Source organism: Onychostruthus taczanowskii, unplaced genomic scaffold, assembly GCF_017590055.1.
Source record: "Onychostruthus taczanowskii isolate IOZ18803 unplaced genomic scaffold, ASM1759005v1 scaffold13, whole genome shotgun sequence".
In the NCBI taxonomy this organism is placed as follows: domain Eukaryota; kingdom Metazoa; phylum Chordata; class Aves; order Passeriformes; family Passeridae; genus Onychostruthus; species Onychostruthus taczanowskii.
The window spans coordinates 7081072-7095183 of NW_024498462.1; the positions used below are offsets into that span (position 1 = coordinate 7081072).

The following is a 14112-nucleotide window of genomic DNA, read 5'->3' on the forward strand; positions in this document are numbered from 1 at the left end:
ATCAATATCTAAGATTTCAGGGCTGTACCCAAAATACTCAGTGTGCAGCTATTTGAAGCTGTTCTGCTGATAGAGGCAGAGGAGTGAATAATAAATCTAGCATGGTGTGCCTTGGAGGGTGATATGAAGATAGAGAATCAAAAAGTATTAAATCCTGAGGTGGGATAATTATTTTTAATGACTGTTTACTACTCTGTGCTTCTTGGAAAGTAAGGGGTTTTGAGATGGTGCAATGTGTGTTACTAGCTGCTGGTTGCTGAGAACAGGACTATGTTTGACCTAAATGGAAGCCAACAGATGAAGTTTTGCATGTTCAGGTAAGTAACTTCAAGACAAAAATGCATGAAAGAAAAGAACAACATTGAAAGGAAGCATATTCTGAAGGCAAGCCATCTGAGAAGGTTTGGATTCAGGAAATCTGCTTTATGTTAGCAAAAATGCTGATTTTTTTAAGCTTCCAGACTGTGTTCTATGCCAGTTAAAGTGATGAAACTCTGTTAAAGTGATGAAACTCTTCCAAAGCCACTAGCTTTAGGGACTGCGCCTTCCCACTGGAAGGCCATTCGATCTTTCTTGATTTTAAAAATAGATGTGAATTGCTCATGAGGTCTCCTTCATTTCTTACTGTAGGATAAATGTTTCTGTTGGCAGCATTTTTCTGGACAAAATGCCAGGCAGATTTCAGATGCAGTCCTACATCCAAAGTTTTGTGCATTAAGCCAGTCAGAATGTTTCTCCAGTAATCTCCAGGAATTCCTTCCTGGTGGTGGTTGCCCAATAACTGAAGTCTTGATTTTGCATTTTTTTTCCTATGGGCTTTGTCAGATGGATGGAAATTAATGCTCTCTAGTGATCCTTTTTCTGCTGGGATTAAGAGTTCAGCGTGAAGTCATTGTGACAAGTGCAGTAATTCCCAACTGTGAAACTTGTTCCAGTCAAACTTCCACTACTGCTACTGTATTTTTACTGCTTTGTCTTTTCCCAAGAGACAGAAAATGTGTTATATCTGCTTGAGGTCAGCTTTGATCTGCAAATGCAAATGCACTCTGTGGATGGCATTGAAGTTGGCTGCTTGTAGAGGCTTTTGCTTTCCAGCTAAGTGGGAAACCAGACTAGAGTGTGATTTGTTTCCTGTTTGTGATGGCCCTTGCACTTGTTGTCATCTGATATTTGTGTGGCAGCTTTCCTTTGTGTAGGGGCCTTTATAGAAAATTGAGAAAGGGAGTTGTCCATTCCCAGATGTAAAACTTCTGCTCTGTTAGAAAACTGCTGTAGCTGAGCCACTTGTGGGGCTCCTCACCAGAGGTGCATTTCTCAAACTACATGTGTCTCTCATGAGAAAGGTATTAAAGTATTTTTTCCAAGTGTTCAAAAAGGACTGTTCCCAGATGTCAAACTTCTGCTCTGTTAGAAAACTGCTTGTGGGACTCCTCACCAGAGGTGCATTTCTCAAACTACATGTGTCTCTCATGAGAAAGGTATTAAAGTATTTTTTCCAAGTGTTCAAAAAGGACTTCTCCACTGTAAATCTGGTATTTCTACTAAATGTCTTTAAGAAACTCATATAAAAATACTTAATAAAACTGCCTCCTACTGGCTTGCCAGACCCAAGTATTCAAACACTATGTACCAGCTGAGAAATACAAATAAATGTGGTTTTCTTCTGATCTTCTAGGAATGACTGTAAATCTTTGCTTTACTATTATGAAAGTTATGAACCTCCTACATTGAAGTATCCATGCAATTTTTAATTAGGAGCTGATATTCTTAGCAGGCTTAGACTGCAGGAGCAGGCTCAGGCTGTGGCACTGGCTGCTGCTGCTCCCTCCCTGTGTGCAGGCAGCACCAGCAACGTCTTGGCTTTTCTCTGCTTTTACCTCAACAGAGGCCATTGATAGCCTAGCTGCAAATTCATTTCCATATGAATTTAATGTAATGTAATGTAATGGCAGAAATGTGGACAGCTATATTGTTCCCAGGACTTGGGTCACCCCTGTGAAAGAGGCTCCTTGAGGTTTGTGTTCCCCAGCATTTACCTGTTTCCACACCCAGTGAGTGCCTCCTTAGCTGTGAGAGTGAGTAACAATTGTTAGTAAATTGTCAGAGGTCATCACCAGGCAGTAATTCTGCCATATGGGTGTGCTGGCTAATTTAAACTCTAGAGCTTTTTGCCTGACCTTGCAATATTGCAGGGATGCAGTTGTTTGAGTTATTTTCCTGTCAATGTGCAGAATAGCTTGTTAGAATAGATTGTGATTTACAGTGAATTGGGATAATGCCTGTTTGAGAGATCCTGTGCACCCCTTTTGTGCTGGAGAACAACTTCAGCTTTTAGTCGTTATTTCAAAGATGTTGCAAGTATTTTCTGTAGCTTTCCTCTGTCTAAAAAATAACAATAACAATTAATCTCCTCAGGGCTTCTTCCCATCCTAATTATAACCGAGCCTCTCATTAGTCCCACGGGGAGACGGACTCAAATGCCATATGGTATTTTACACTTCGGATGCTGTGCGTACCAGTGGCTGGAAGGAGGCAGGAAAAGGGGGAGTTAACAATTCATATCCATTTATGGAGCAGGCACAGCCCTCCTTGGACCCAGTTCAGCAGTCTGAGTGCCTCACATCAGGAACTTTATCTGGCCAGGGGTTGCCGCGGCGCGCCGGGGCGCGAGTGGGGAGCGCTGCGCGGAATCCCCGCTGGCATCCCCACCCTGGGGTGACTCAATGCACACACGCCTCCCTGGAAGCACCATGGCTGGGTTCTACGGGTGCCTGAAAAGTAAAGAGTAAGTGCCATGCTGAGCCCTCCCCTCCACCTTCCCAAAGGGAGCTGAGCCTAGTGGGTGCTTTGAAATTCTGTCTTTGTTGTGTTGCCGCTGCGGCGTTGAACAAAGTGGGTTTGCCTTGGGTCTGAAGTGCCAGCCTGAGCACAAAAGTGCAAAAAATAAGTCCTGGCTAAAATATTCATTTGGTGAAAATTGGTCATTTTTTTTTCCTCCTTCAGTGGTATAAACATGAAATATTGGGAAGAACCTTTTCCTGTTTAATTATAGCAAGAGGGAAAATTCCCTCTCCCCTAGTGATTAGCTGTATTGTTTCTATATTAACACACAAAAAGGAGAAATACAGAAATTCACATTGGCTTTTAAAAAATGTTCAGCTACAAGTCTGGCAGTAAATGCTCTTTAAGAACTTGATGAGCTCTGTTTTTCTATAAGCAATCTGAGGTTTGTTTCTGTAATTGCTCCCTGTTGAGAGATTTGGTTGTATTTAAAAAAAATTATTTTTTTAGTGCTTCGCTGGCATGTTCTGTTGGGGTAGACTGTCAAGGGAAAAGAGAATGAGAGAATGCATGTTCGTATTTGTGCTGTAAACCACCATGAAGATGCATTCTGTTTTTCCTCTGACATTCTCCCTGCTGAGGAATGGAACAGAATTTCCTGCTGCCAAACCTGAGGAGTGGTTTGATCATGTTTTGCACCAGCAGACTGCAGAGGGCTCTATTCTTGCAGCTGGTGAGAGATTACAGACAGGGACCAGGCACAGTGGAGGGCAAGTGAAATTGTGTCTTGAGGCTTAAGATGTGAATACTGATAGTTAAATGTGTGGGTAAGTCCTGGATAGCAGAGGGAGGAAAATAGTTCAAAAGCGGAGCTGGCAGCTGACTCCTTTTCCTCTCCCAAAGGTTGGATCCCTCACACCAGAAGTTTGTCTCACATTACTCTGGTGGAAATGTGCATTTTCAAAGGCACACAACTCCTACTGGATTCCTGTTAGCTTTTCCATCCCACATTGACTCCTTTCCTCCTTTGAAATTTGTAACAGGGAATTAGTATTTGGCAGAGAAGTTTGCTTTAGATAAAGGGAGAGTGTGCCATCAGAACTAGCAAAAGGGCTGAGTGAGTCCTGGTCAAGGTAGGTGGACTGGCACTTGAATTGACAAAGAGTAATACATTTGCATTGTTATTCAGAAAGTGGCTATAAAGGCTGGACAGATGAAGCTTTTTTACATGTGGTAAACCATCTCTTCTTTCTTGGTTAATCTCCACCTGACTTTTGAGGAACAGGGTTTTTTTTTATTCAACAGAACCTTCTTTCTTGATATTCTTCAGTTAGGTCTCTACACTTGATATATAATGCACAGGTTATATTCCTCAGCCTGTTATTTCAGCCCTGTGATGTGTTCCCAGGTGAATTAATGCAACTACTAACCTTTTGCAGTCTTCACAAATTTTATATGCTGATTTGGCTGTGGTTATTGGCAGTTAAAATGAGTTCAAGACACCAGCTGCAGAAATAGTGAAGTTTTTAGCCTGAGATTAATTTTCAATTACATTTGTTTGGAGTTTAACATGAAGTATTTGTCTTTCTGGACAAATGTGTCATTGGAACAACTTCCCCAAGTTCTCACGTGGTCATTTGACCTGTAGGAATAAATTTGCTTTCTAAATAAAAGCTCTTTTGGAATGAAATTAATTTTATGCTTTAAGCAATTGGTTTGGATACCAGTAGGAATTTGGCCAAAGTGACTTAGAGCTCAGTACCTGCCAAGAAACCTGCCATGGACTTTGGGGGAAGGTTCCCTCCAGGGCTTTGAGCTGCTGAGTCCAGCTAAAGCACCTGGAATGTTTTAAAAGCTGCTTTAGGGAGTGCTCTCCTGTGCTGCTGTCACATTTACCCCACTGCCCCACATCTTACAAGAGGAAGCAAAGGCTCTGCCTTGGTGCACTGTAATAATGTGTGGCTGAATCTGATTTTGTACACAAAGTCTTGTCCCTGTGCTTTGTTAATGTCCTCTTAAGAAATGAAAAAAAAAGAACCCAAAGCCTAATCCAAGTTATTCTTCATCACAGTCCCAATCTTGGCTGCTATTTCACTGAAATGAAATATTTCACTTCTAGCCTGCTTTCATATTTCTCTTTAACCAGCATTTGCAACCTGAGTGATCTGGAATTGTTCTGCTAAGTTTATCATCACCCTTGTTGCAGAGTTCTGTTTTTTCTTGCTCCAAGCATGGTGCCAGAAAAAAAATACTATACCTGAACAAATATGATAAAACTTCCTAAAGCCTGTGGAGGACTCTTTTCAACTGCTCCTCAGTTTTTGGGACTAGCCAAGCATGTTGTTATGAGCTGAAAATGTGGTTGCTTGAATAGTAAGGTTCACTGATGGTCAATGCAAACTGCCAATTTCCAAAGACAAATATAGTGTGTTAGAGGCTATATAAAATATTTGGCTGAAGGCTTTATGTGCCAGCTCACTCTGGTTTCTATAGCAGACTATAAGAAAATGTATTTAACTGCATTTAATGTGGTCACTCAGGATTTCACAAACAATCCCAGAATTATGGACATTTCAGCTTGAGTGTCTTCTGCTTTGCCAAGCTTTGCACTTTCAGTGGGGTATTGTGTTCTTTTCTCATATTCCATAATTGTCAAAAAATGCTGATGTGCACTTTTATCCTGCAAAGAAGTTCAGCATTTGGGTAAAGCAAGTTGATCGAGGAATGCATCAGTAGAATTTTCAATATATTTCTAGACTGTTTGCAATGAAAGCAATTGCCAGTCTAAAATGATGTTATGACCATGAAATTGAGTAAAATATGTTTTCTGGGTTGGGGAGTGCTCTCCTGTGCTGCTGTCACATTTACCCCACTGCCCCACATCTTACAAGAGGAAGCAAAGGCTCTGCCTTGGTGAATTAGGTGCTGGGTTAGCTGCTGTTGCTGTATTTTGTGTTGCCTGTTCAGATGAGTGTCAGGAGGAGATTGTTGTGATTGCTGAGCTTATTCTGAGGATGGTACAGAGCTGTCCTGTATGGATTGTCATTCTGTTCACTTCCCCTGCACCTTCACCCCAGCCTTCTTGTTGAAGAGGTTCAGAGGGGACGGTGGAAATCCCAAAAATCCCTTTGTCCTTGCAGCCAGTTACACTTTTTACACCTTTTCCATGTTTGTGGGATCCCTTGAGCCTTTGATTCCGCATCCACAGCCAGCAGCTGCTGCTTTAGCTGGGACAGTGACAAGTGGGTTGGAAGTGGTTTAAAGCTCCAGCAAGTGCTACTGGAGCAGCAACTTGGCACGGGGGCCGGGCAGGGTGAGCCCGTTGGCTCTGCTCTGTCAGCAGCTCGTTGGCCTCCCTGGCCTCTCTCCCTTTCCGAGGCTGTGATTGCTGCAGGGGCTGAGGAGCAGCGCTGCTGACTGACTGCAGGGAGAGATGCTCTGGGGCTGGCAGACTGCAGGGAGTGATGCTCTGGGGCTGGCTGACTGCAGGGAGTGATGCTCTGGGGCTGGCAGACTGCAGGGAGTGATGCTCTGGGGCTGACTGCAGGCAGTGATGCTCTGGGGCTGACTGCAGGGAGAGATGCTCTGGGGCTGACTGACTGCAGGCAGTGATGCTCTGGGGCTGACTGCAGGGAGTGATGCTCTGGGGCTGACTGCAGGCAGTGATGCTCTGAGGCTGGCTGCAGGCAGTGATGCTCTGGGGCTGACTGCAGGGAGTGATGCTTTGCTGCTGACTGACTGCAGGCAGTGATGCTCTGGGGCTGGCTGCAGGGAGTGATGCTCTGGGGCTGACTGCAGGCAGTGATGCTCTGGGGCTGGCTGCAGGGAGTGATGCTCTGGGGCTGACTGCAGGCAGTGATGCTTTGCTCTTTGGAACTGTTTTAGACATGAAGCATCTCTCCAAGACTCCAGGGCAGTTTAAAGTGAGACGCTGAGTTCCCTGCCTGTGGCATCCCCTAGCATCACCTTGGCTCAGCTGTGGTCCACGGGCTCAGCTGGCAGCTGGCTGGGCAGCTTTGGAATCAGTGCAGGCTTCCTGGGATCTGTGGCAGAGTCACTGCCCCTGTGATGATCTGGGATCTCTCTGTGTGGCTGATGAATTCAGGAGAGGTGAAATGCTTCCCATAAACACTTTGGTATTCTGAAATATGTCTGTTTACATGTCTTTTTATTGTACATCACTTTAGCATATTATTTCACAAGAGAAAGAATCACTCATTAACAGCTTTTCAGTGTTGGGGGATTTTGAGATGAAAATATCTGAGTATGACAGGTGGTATCTGCCCAGCAAAGCAAGTCCTCCTGTGCAGAGACAAACCTTGGACGAGTTTCAAGAAACAGGTGTTATGGAAGGTGAGGGCTCTCCCCACTAAGGTAAATCAGAGAGTGTGAGCTGAGGTAGAAAGACTCCTCAGGGGTTGTGAGTCTCCTGGGGGAATCTTTCAGTACACAACCTATGAGTGTGTTCCTGTATTAGGCAATTATACAGTGTTTGGATACTTGTGAGCATTTTGTCTTCAGCCCACAGGAGTCATTCAGTGCTCTGCCTGGTATTAAATGTATAGAGAATTAAGTCCTCTTTTGTTATTCAAAAATAGCAGAGAGGGTGAACAAAAGCAGTTAGGAGGTGTCAGAGCCATGGCACTGCAGGCAGTTGGGCACTGTTAGTACAATGGTGCTATATTATTAACAAAAAAATCAACTACTTCTCTTTGTGATTCATTCTGTTTGACTCATCTTGGTGCAAGGAGTTCAATACACCACTGAGTCACTCCCATCTCCTCATTCTGTTCGTGCTTCTCTCGGGATGCTGTTTGTTTTTGCAGCCACAGTGGTACAGTGTGTTTGCTGGCTGTAGGCAGAGGAATTCCAAGCAGGCCTGTTTATTTGGTTTCAGTAGAACAGCCCTTTTGCTATCACCAAGGTTCTGACTATTTGGCAGATATGCTGTCAAATTGACCTTCCCTGCTGCTTGTCCTACATCACTTGCAGAAGCTTGGGCTGGGACAATCTGCTAAATGTGATTGTCACTCTTCTGCATCCTTTGGCCATCAGGTTTTTTGTCTACAAGATTTTGATTTTGCCAGACTGAGCCATGAAAACATCTTGTCATAATTTTCCCTCGTGTTCTCTTCTTAGACAGAAACTTCTGCTGCTCCAAGTGTCTAGCTTTGTACCCCTAGAGCCAGTTGGAGAGATTAATTTGTCATTTCCTTCTTGTGCAGATGTCTACAAGGTTTTAGGCTTTCACATCTGCTGTGATGTGAAGGCCTAGAAGTGGATGTAAAAGCTGAAATCTGATGATATATGGGACAAAAATGCAGTGGGAGATAACCTACCTGAGCTGGTGCAGGGCAGCTGGAGCTGATTACCAGCCAGATTTCAGGAAATATGAGATAAGTCTGTCCATGGGGAAACAGGAAAAAAACCCAAGGTAATTCCAAGGTTGATTCCCTTCCACCCCCCATCTTTCTCCTGCTGTAAGAAAACAGCTGAGCACAAGGTGTTCTACACCAATGTGATTCAAGCTTATAGTTCTGCATTACATCTGTTATGGTCTCAGGGTTGGTAAAACTATTCTGGATTAAGTAGTTTTAAATATTATTTTGAATGCAGCAAATACTAACTGCAAACTCTCATTTTTTTTTCTTTATCTTATTATTTTATTCATAATTATTTTTTTCAAGTTTGCAGGTGACCTCCCACTCCATTGGTGGAGTCACTGTATAAACAAAGAAAAAGAAAACCCAGCCAGTTGATATCCTGTCTGATTTTGCTTGCAGATGCTGAGCTGTCCCTGCTCATCACTGTGCCAACAGTCAAGGCTGTGCCAACAGCCCAATGTTTCCAACACAATGTGTGTGAAAAAGGCCACACACATCATTATTCATTTCTTTAGCTGTACTGTTGTACCTGTGTGTGCTGCTGCTTTTGGAGAAGTGTCCAGGTGCCAAGACATCCTGTGTCTGTTGTGTCCTGTCTCCATGCTGCAGCATGTTGGTATCTTTGTGACTGTTGTTCTTTAACTCCAGCAATTCAGCCCTACAACAGCCACTCATCACTCTGCCCTGCTGGGATTGGAGAGAGAATCCAATGTGAGAAAACTCGTGGGTTGAGATCAAGACAATTTAATAGGTAAAGCAAAGGTCATGCACACAAGCAAAGCAAGACAAGGAATTTATTCCCCAGGGCAGGCAGGTGTTTAGCATCCCCAGAACAGCAGGGCTTTGTCACATGTAATGGTGACAGGAAGACAAACACCATCCCTCCAAATGCCTCCCTTCCTCCTTCTCCCCCAGATTTCTGAGCTGAGCATGAGCCCTGTGCTCTGGGGCATCCCTGGGCTCAGCTGGGCTCGGCTGTCCTGGCTGTGTCCCCTCCCAGCTCCTTGTGCACCCCCAGCCTCTCGCTGCTGGGCTGGGCTGAGGGGCAGAGAAGGCTCTGGGTGAGATCTGCTTAGTGCTAAAGGAAACATCTCTGAGTTATCAGCACTGTTTCAAGCACAAATCCAATCCACAGCTCTATACCAGCTGCTAGGATGAAAGTTACCTCAGCCCTAAAGGTGCTCTTAGAGGGAATTGTAGCACTCTAGTCAGAGCAGGGAAACTTGGCTGTGCATACAAAGCTGCCTGGTCTCGCTTTCTAACCATCCATCCAGAGCCAAGCTGGCATTCCAGCTATGAAATTCTTTGGCCTCTGAGATTCAAGGATCTGGTGTTAATTAGTGAACTAAATGTTTGACTTGTATTCATGATTAATTAATTTATGCTTATACATTCTGGGAATATGTAACTGTGCAATTCTGCTGGGGCTTCCAGGTATCACTCCAGGTATAACAAGGCACTTGTGATCCACACAGTAACTCTGATGCAGTGAGATGTGTTTGAGTGGTCTAGCTCAGAGTTAGGATGGAGACACTGTGGTAACCATCAAGCTATCTTTGTGCATGGAAAAATACAGACCTGACAGAGGTGTGGGGGAATTGTTTGCTGGTTCACTCCAGCAGCCAAACTGCTTTCCATCACTTCAGTTTAGTGAAAAGAATGTTTCAAAAGCTTAAATTAAAAAGATGCCAATTGTCTCATTGCTTCCTTTCTTGCAGCCTTGGCCTGTGAAGATCTTACAGAATGTCTGTCCCCATCTGATTCTCTCCCCCATGTGCCTGCTTGTCACTACCCCATCTTGCAGTTCTTGTTCTCTTTGGGGTCAGTTTCTCCTGTCCTGTACCATCTCTGCTCCCTGATGCTGCTATACCACTGCCTTAAAATACAGTTGAATTCAGCTTGGTACTCCACTGGTGCAAAACAGCATTAGCTCAGATAATCTTATTTTAGGTGATCCTGTTTTAGAGAGGTATTTGTGTCTGGAATCCCAGAGAAGTAGGATCCCTTTTTGGTAGTTGCTCATGCTAGAGCGAAAGGACAGAAATGGCTCAGGAACTGTTGTGAGCACATGGATGATCTTCCTTGGCTCCAGGAGTTCCCCAGTACTGAGAGCAATTGCACTTCAGGAGCTGCCTAACTTGGGGCTCTAGAGAGAGCAGAGCAGGGACAGCAGGAGGTTTTCTTTAGAACAGAAGAAGGGAGGGAAACCATCAAACCTCACACAGAGCTCCCTCTGCAAGCACAGAGCTGCTCTGGCCTTCAGAATGGGCTCTGAACTGCAGAAATGCCCAGGGCAGCGGAGCCCGGGGTGAGCCAGCCAGACTCTGTGTTTCAACTGCAAAGGAGCTGGCCTTGTTTTTGTTTGTTGTGTGTACAGGCAGTAGATACAAATAGGTTTTGGGACTTCACATGAAGAGAGATTTCCCGATCTTCCTGCCAAAGGCAGCTTCTGAGACCACAAAGCCTGTGTTTTATTTGCTTCTTTATAGGCAAAAGATGGCTGTCTGGTTTTATGGCATTTTGATCTTCAGAGTGAAAATTTGTAACAGTTTCTCTCAGAATTTTCTGTTTGCCTCCCTTTTTTTATTTTTTTAAGTACACTTTGAATTCTATGCCATTAAATGTCTTTATTATCTCTTGGCCTGAGAAGTTCCATTGTATCTGAAGTTTTTTAAAATTTTTTTTCCCCATCTTTAAGCTGCTCTTTAACCAAGAGTTGAGGGATAAGTGACTGTTTTGGAAAAACCTTACAAAAAGGAGAAAGCTTTAGATGTAGCCTAAAGTTCCATGTTTCAGTCTGGTGTTCAGTTCTCTATTGTTTCAGCCTCATTTTTCCTGCAATAGTCAAACAGCTTAGTTTGGTAAAAATGCCTCCAGACTCTTTTCTTTCTGACCCAGGATGTAATGATCCTTCCAAGTTTCTGAGAATAACATACTGGAAATCACTGTGATTCAAATATGGGGGCAAGGCAGATATGCAGATTACTCTTATGAAATTTCATGGGGTTTTTTGTGATTTACCTTCTGTGTGTTTCTAGCATCTGTGTCAGTCCATACAGCTGCAGCATGCTGCTCTCCTGCAGCAGAGGTGATACCAAACTCTCCCATAGGGCTCATGAAGCTTTGCAGGAGCTCAGAGTGACCATTGTGATTCCACAGGTAAAGAAGCTCATGGCTGAGTGAAAAATAACCTGGCTGTTGTTAGAAATGCAGTAATTTGCCCTGCTGTTCAATGACAGGGCCAGGAAACCAGTGAATTTACCCAAATCCCAGCCCAACAGTCTCCATCTGCTAGAATATGTTAAAAAGACAAGCTCTGTCTCATAGAGTTTGCTGTCTAAACTAATATTGTCACCTTCAGAATTTGCAGATATGACAATTTCCATGAAGTTTTCTCAGGCTCAGTCTTTCAAGCCCCTGTAGAGCATGTTGAAGCCAGCTGATGGCAAACCTCTTTCCTTTGCCACCTTTTGCTGATCCCTACAAAGCAGCCCATGGACTCCCAGGGCTCTGCCACCACAGGTCAGATCCCAGTCATCTCACTTTATGCTTGAAGGTTCCAGGGGAAACAAAATTAATTAGGAATTTGGACAGGGGGTAAAAAGCACATACACAAGCTAGAAAACAGTGGCTAAATCTGCCCACCACCAGACCTGGGATGGAAGATTACACTTGCTTGTTGAATTTACCACTTGGAGAGGCAGAGACAGTGAGCTTGACTTTTATTCCCATACTTGACTCTGACATCTCGGGTCTCTGGCATGAGGCATGTCTGCTGTTCAGTGATAGTGGCTTGACATTTCCTGTTGCTTTGCCTTGAAACCATTTCCAAAGGCAGTAATGCTCTCTGGGAGTAGCTCCTGGATTGGCAAAGGCAGCCTTTGGTTACATCCCTTTGGTTTTTAAATGCAAGTTCTTCTTTCTCCACAACTACTTCAAATGTATCTGTGTCAAGTGGATCTGAGGGTGTCTCCTACTGCTGGCAACTGGTTCCTTTCGTGCGGTTGCTGGAAGACTTTGCTATTCTTTTTCTTCCTTTTAGGAAGAGTGGGAGAAGATCCTCATTCCAGCTGTTTCCTGAAATTTCCCCAGTGTGTTAGCGTGAAGAAAAAGAATTAATACATGGGAAAAACTTACTTCTATGCTAATGCCAAGTGGTGGAATTTAATTGGGTCATTTAATGGCCATTCCTTTAAAATGGAGACAGTCTGGGGCTAAAATCTTGCTGTGGCTGAGATCACGACTGTGCTAGTCAGTCTTGATTTGGGCAAATTTCTGTCACATTTCTCTGCAAATGCACTGTAAAATCTGTGATAAATTATTATTAGATTTGGGCTATCAAGAACCATTTTCCTTGGCTTTTGGCTAGCAGGTAGATCCTTGCTGCATTGTCTGAGCTGATACGAACTTGCAGCAGAGACCTTGCACAGACAGCAGCTACCCAAGATCATGCTAATAAGCACAGCAGAGTAATTAGGTGCATGAGGACAGCCTGAAGTGGCACCAAACCAAGTTAATCTGTCTGGCGTGGGTGCCAAGCGCTGCAAAGCCCTGGGCCTTCAGTTTGGCCCCCTGAGCTGAGTGCCAAGCAGAGCTGCCCTGCTGCTGGAGCCTGCCCCGGGTCTAAGGCACAGCTCTGCGCTCCGCCAGCCCCACGCACAGGGACACAGCTCCCGTGCTACACCAGCAAAAGGCAGGAGTCAGGCAGGCAGGGGGGGTCTGGGGAGAGGGGGCAGCAGTGCAGGGACAGAGGAATTGGCTCTCTTAGTTTCTGAACTGGTAACAGAGTGCTTATGAGTTTTTCCCATTTACCCTTCCCCCTTCTTATCCTCTTGGCTTCTCACACAATTACAGAATGAGTCTGTGTGACTGTATGAAAGGCATTTCCTCCTCTTACTTTTTTTTTTTTTTTTTAAAGTCTGCTTCAGCCCACCAGCTGCTTTCCATTAGTGTTGCACACACATTCACTAGGAGGGCAGGACATAATGCTTCAGGCACTGTTGAACAGCAGAAATCCTTCAGAATCGCTGTCAGGCAGAGGCTTCTCAAAGCAGATTGTAGCAAACAAGAGTTCAGCACACTGGGACCTGTCTTCTGGAGAGTCTTCACGGAGGAGCCAAGGTGTGGGGACTGAGGGGGGTCGGGGGCATTGCAAGGTGTGAGAGCAGGGATCAGATCTCTCCATGTGGATGGTTGTTTGCTCTGGATATCTTGTCAAGGGTAGAAGCTGAATGTTGTCTGTTGCTGTGGGGAATTATGATCCCCTGCTTGATTCTGAGAGAATATTTTATTGATATTAATGATGCTTATCCAGACTTCCTGGTGGGTACCACTGCTGTATTTATTATTTGTGATCCTTGGAAAAGGACCTTAAACTTTCTTGAGCTATCCCTCCTTCAGTGAAAATTACAAGACCAATATTCTTTATAAACTCTTCCCCTCCCCATTACCAGTGGAGACAGTAGCAAGAATCCTGGTGTAAACTGCTTTTATACCTACATTAAACAGTCATGGGAGGGACCCCATGGGAGATACCAGCTAGGGGCTGGCAAAAAACCCTGGGAATTTCATCCTAGAAACACTCCATTGTAGAAAAGCACAGTGGGATCAGCTGTACAAGGTCAGATCCTGGTTCCCCCTCTCATGTTGGATTGTGCCCTGTTTCAACAAAGCTGTTTTGTTGAGTTCCACACTGTTCAGCATATTCTGTGACCGTGGGCCTTGAAGTGCAGGTCACTCATCTCATGGAGAGCAAAGGGAGCTTTGGTTGCTGAGTTTCTGACATACTCAAGGGGTGTGAAAATTGAATAGAAATCTTGCTGCCTTTGCTGTTGCTGTATGATTGACTCTGAAATCCTGTTCCATGAAGTTGCAGAGGCTAAACTTTACTTCACTTAGCTGTCATTGGATTAATGAGTTCATTGATAGATTGTTGGGCTCCCAGAGA

General features: G+C 44.4%; 1 protein-coding gene across 1 annotated transcript in view; it reads left to right on the top strand.

Annotated features, from left to right (window-relative positions):
• Positions 1–2658: 2658 nt before the first annotated feature.
• KIAA1210 (KIAA1210 ortholog) overlaps positions 2659–14112 on the top strand; it is a 37329-nt gene continuing 25875 nt past the window's right edge. Inside the window, exon 1 of the mRNA XM_041396728.1 lies at positions 2659–2785. Within this exon, the coding sequence (XP_041252662.1) occupies positions 2724–2785 (62 nt within the window). The 5' untranslated portion in view covers positions 2659–2723. The remainder of the gene's footprint in view (positions 2786–14112) is intronic.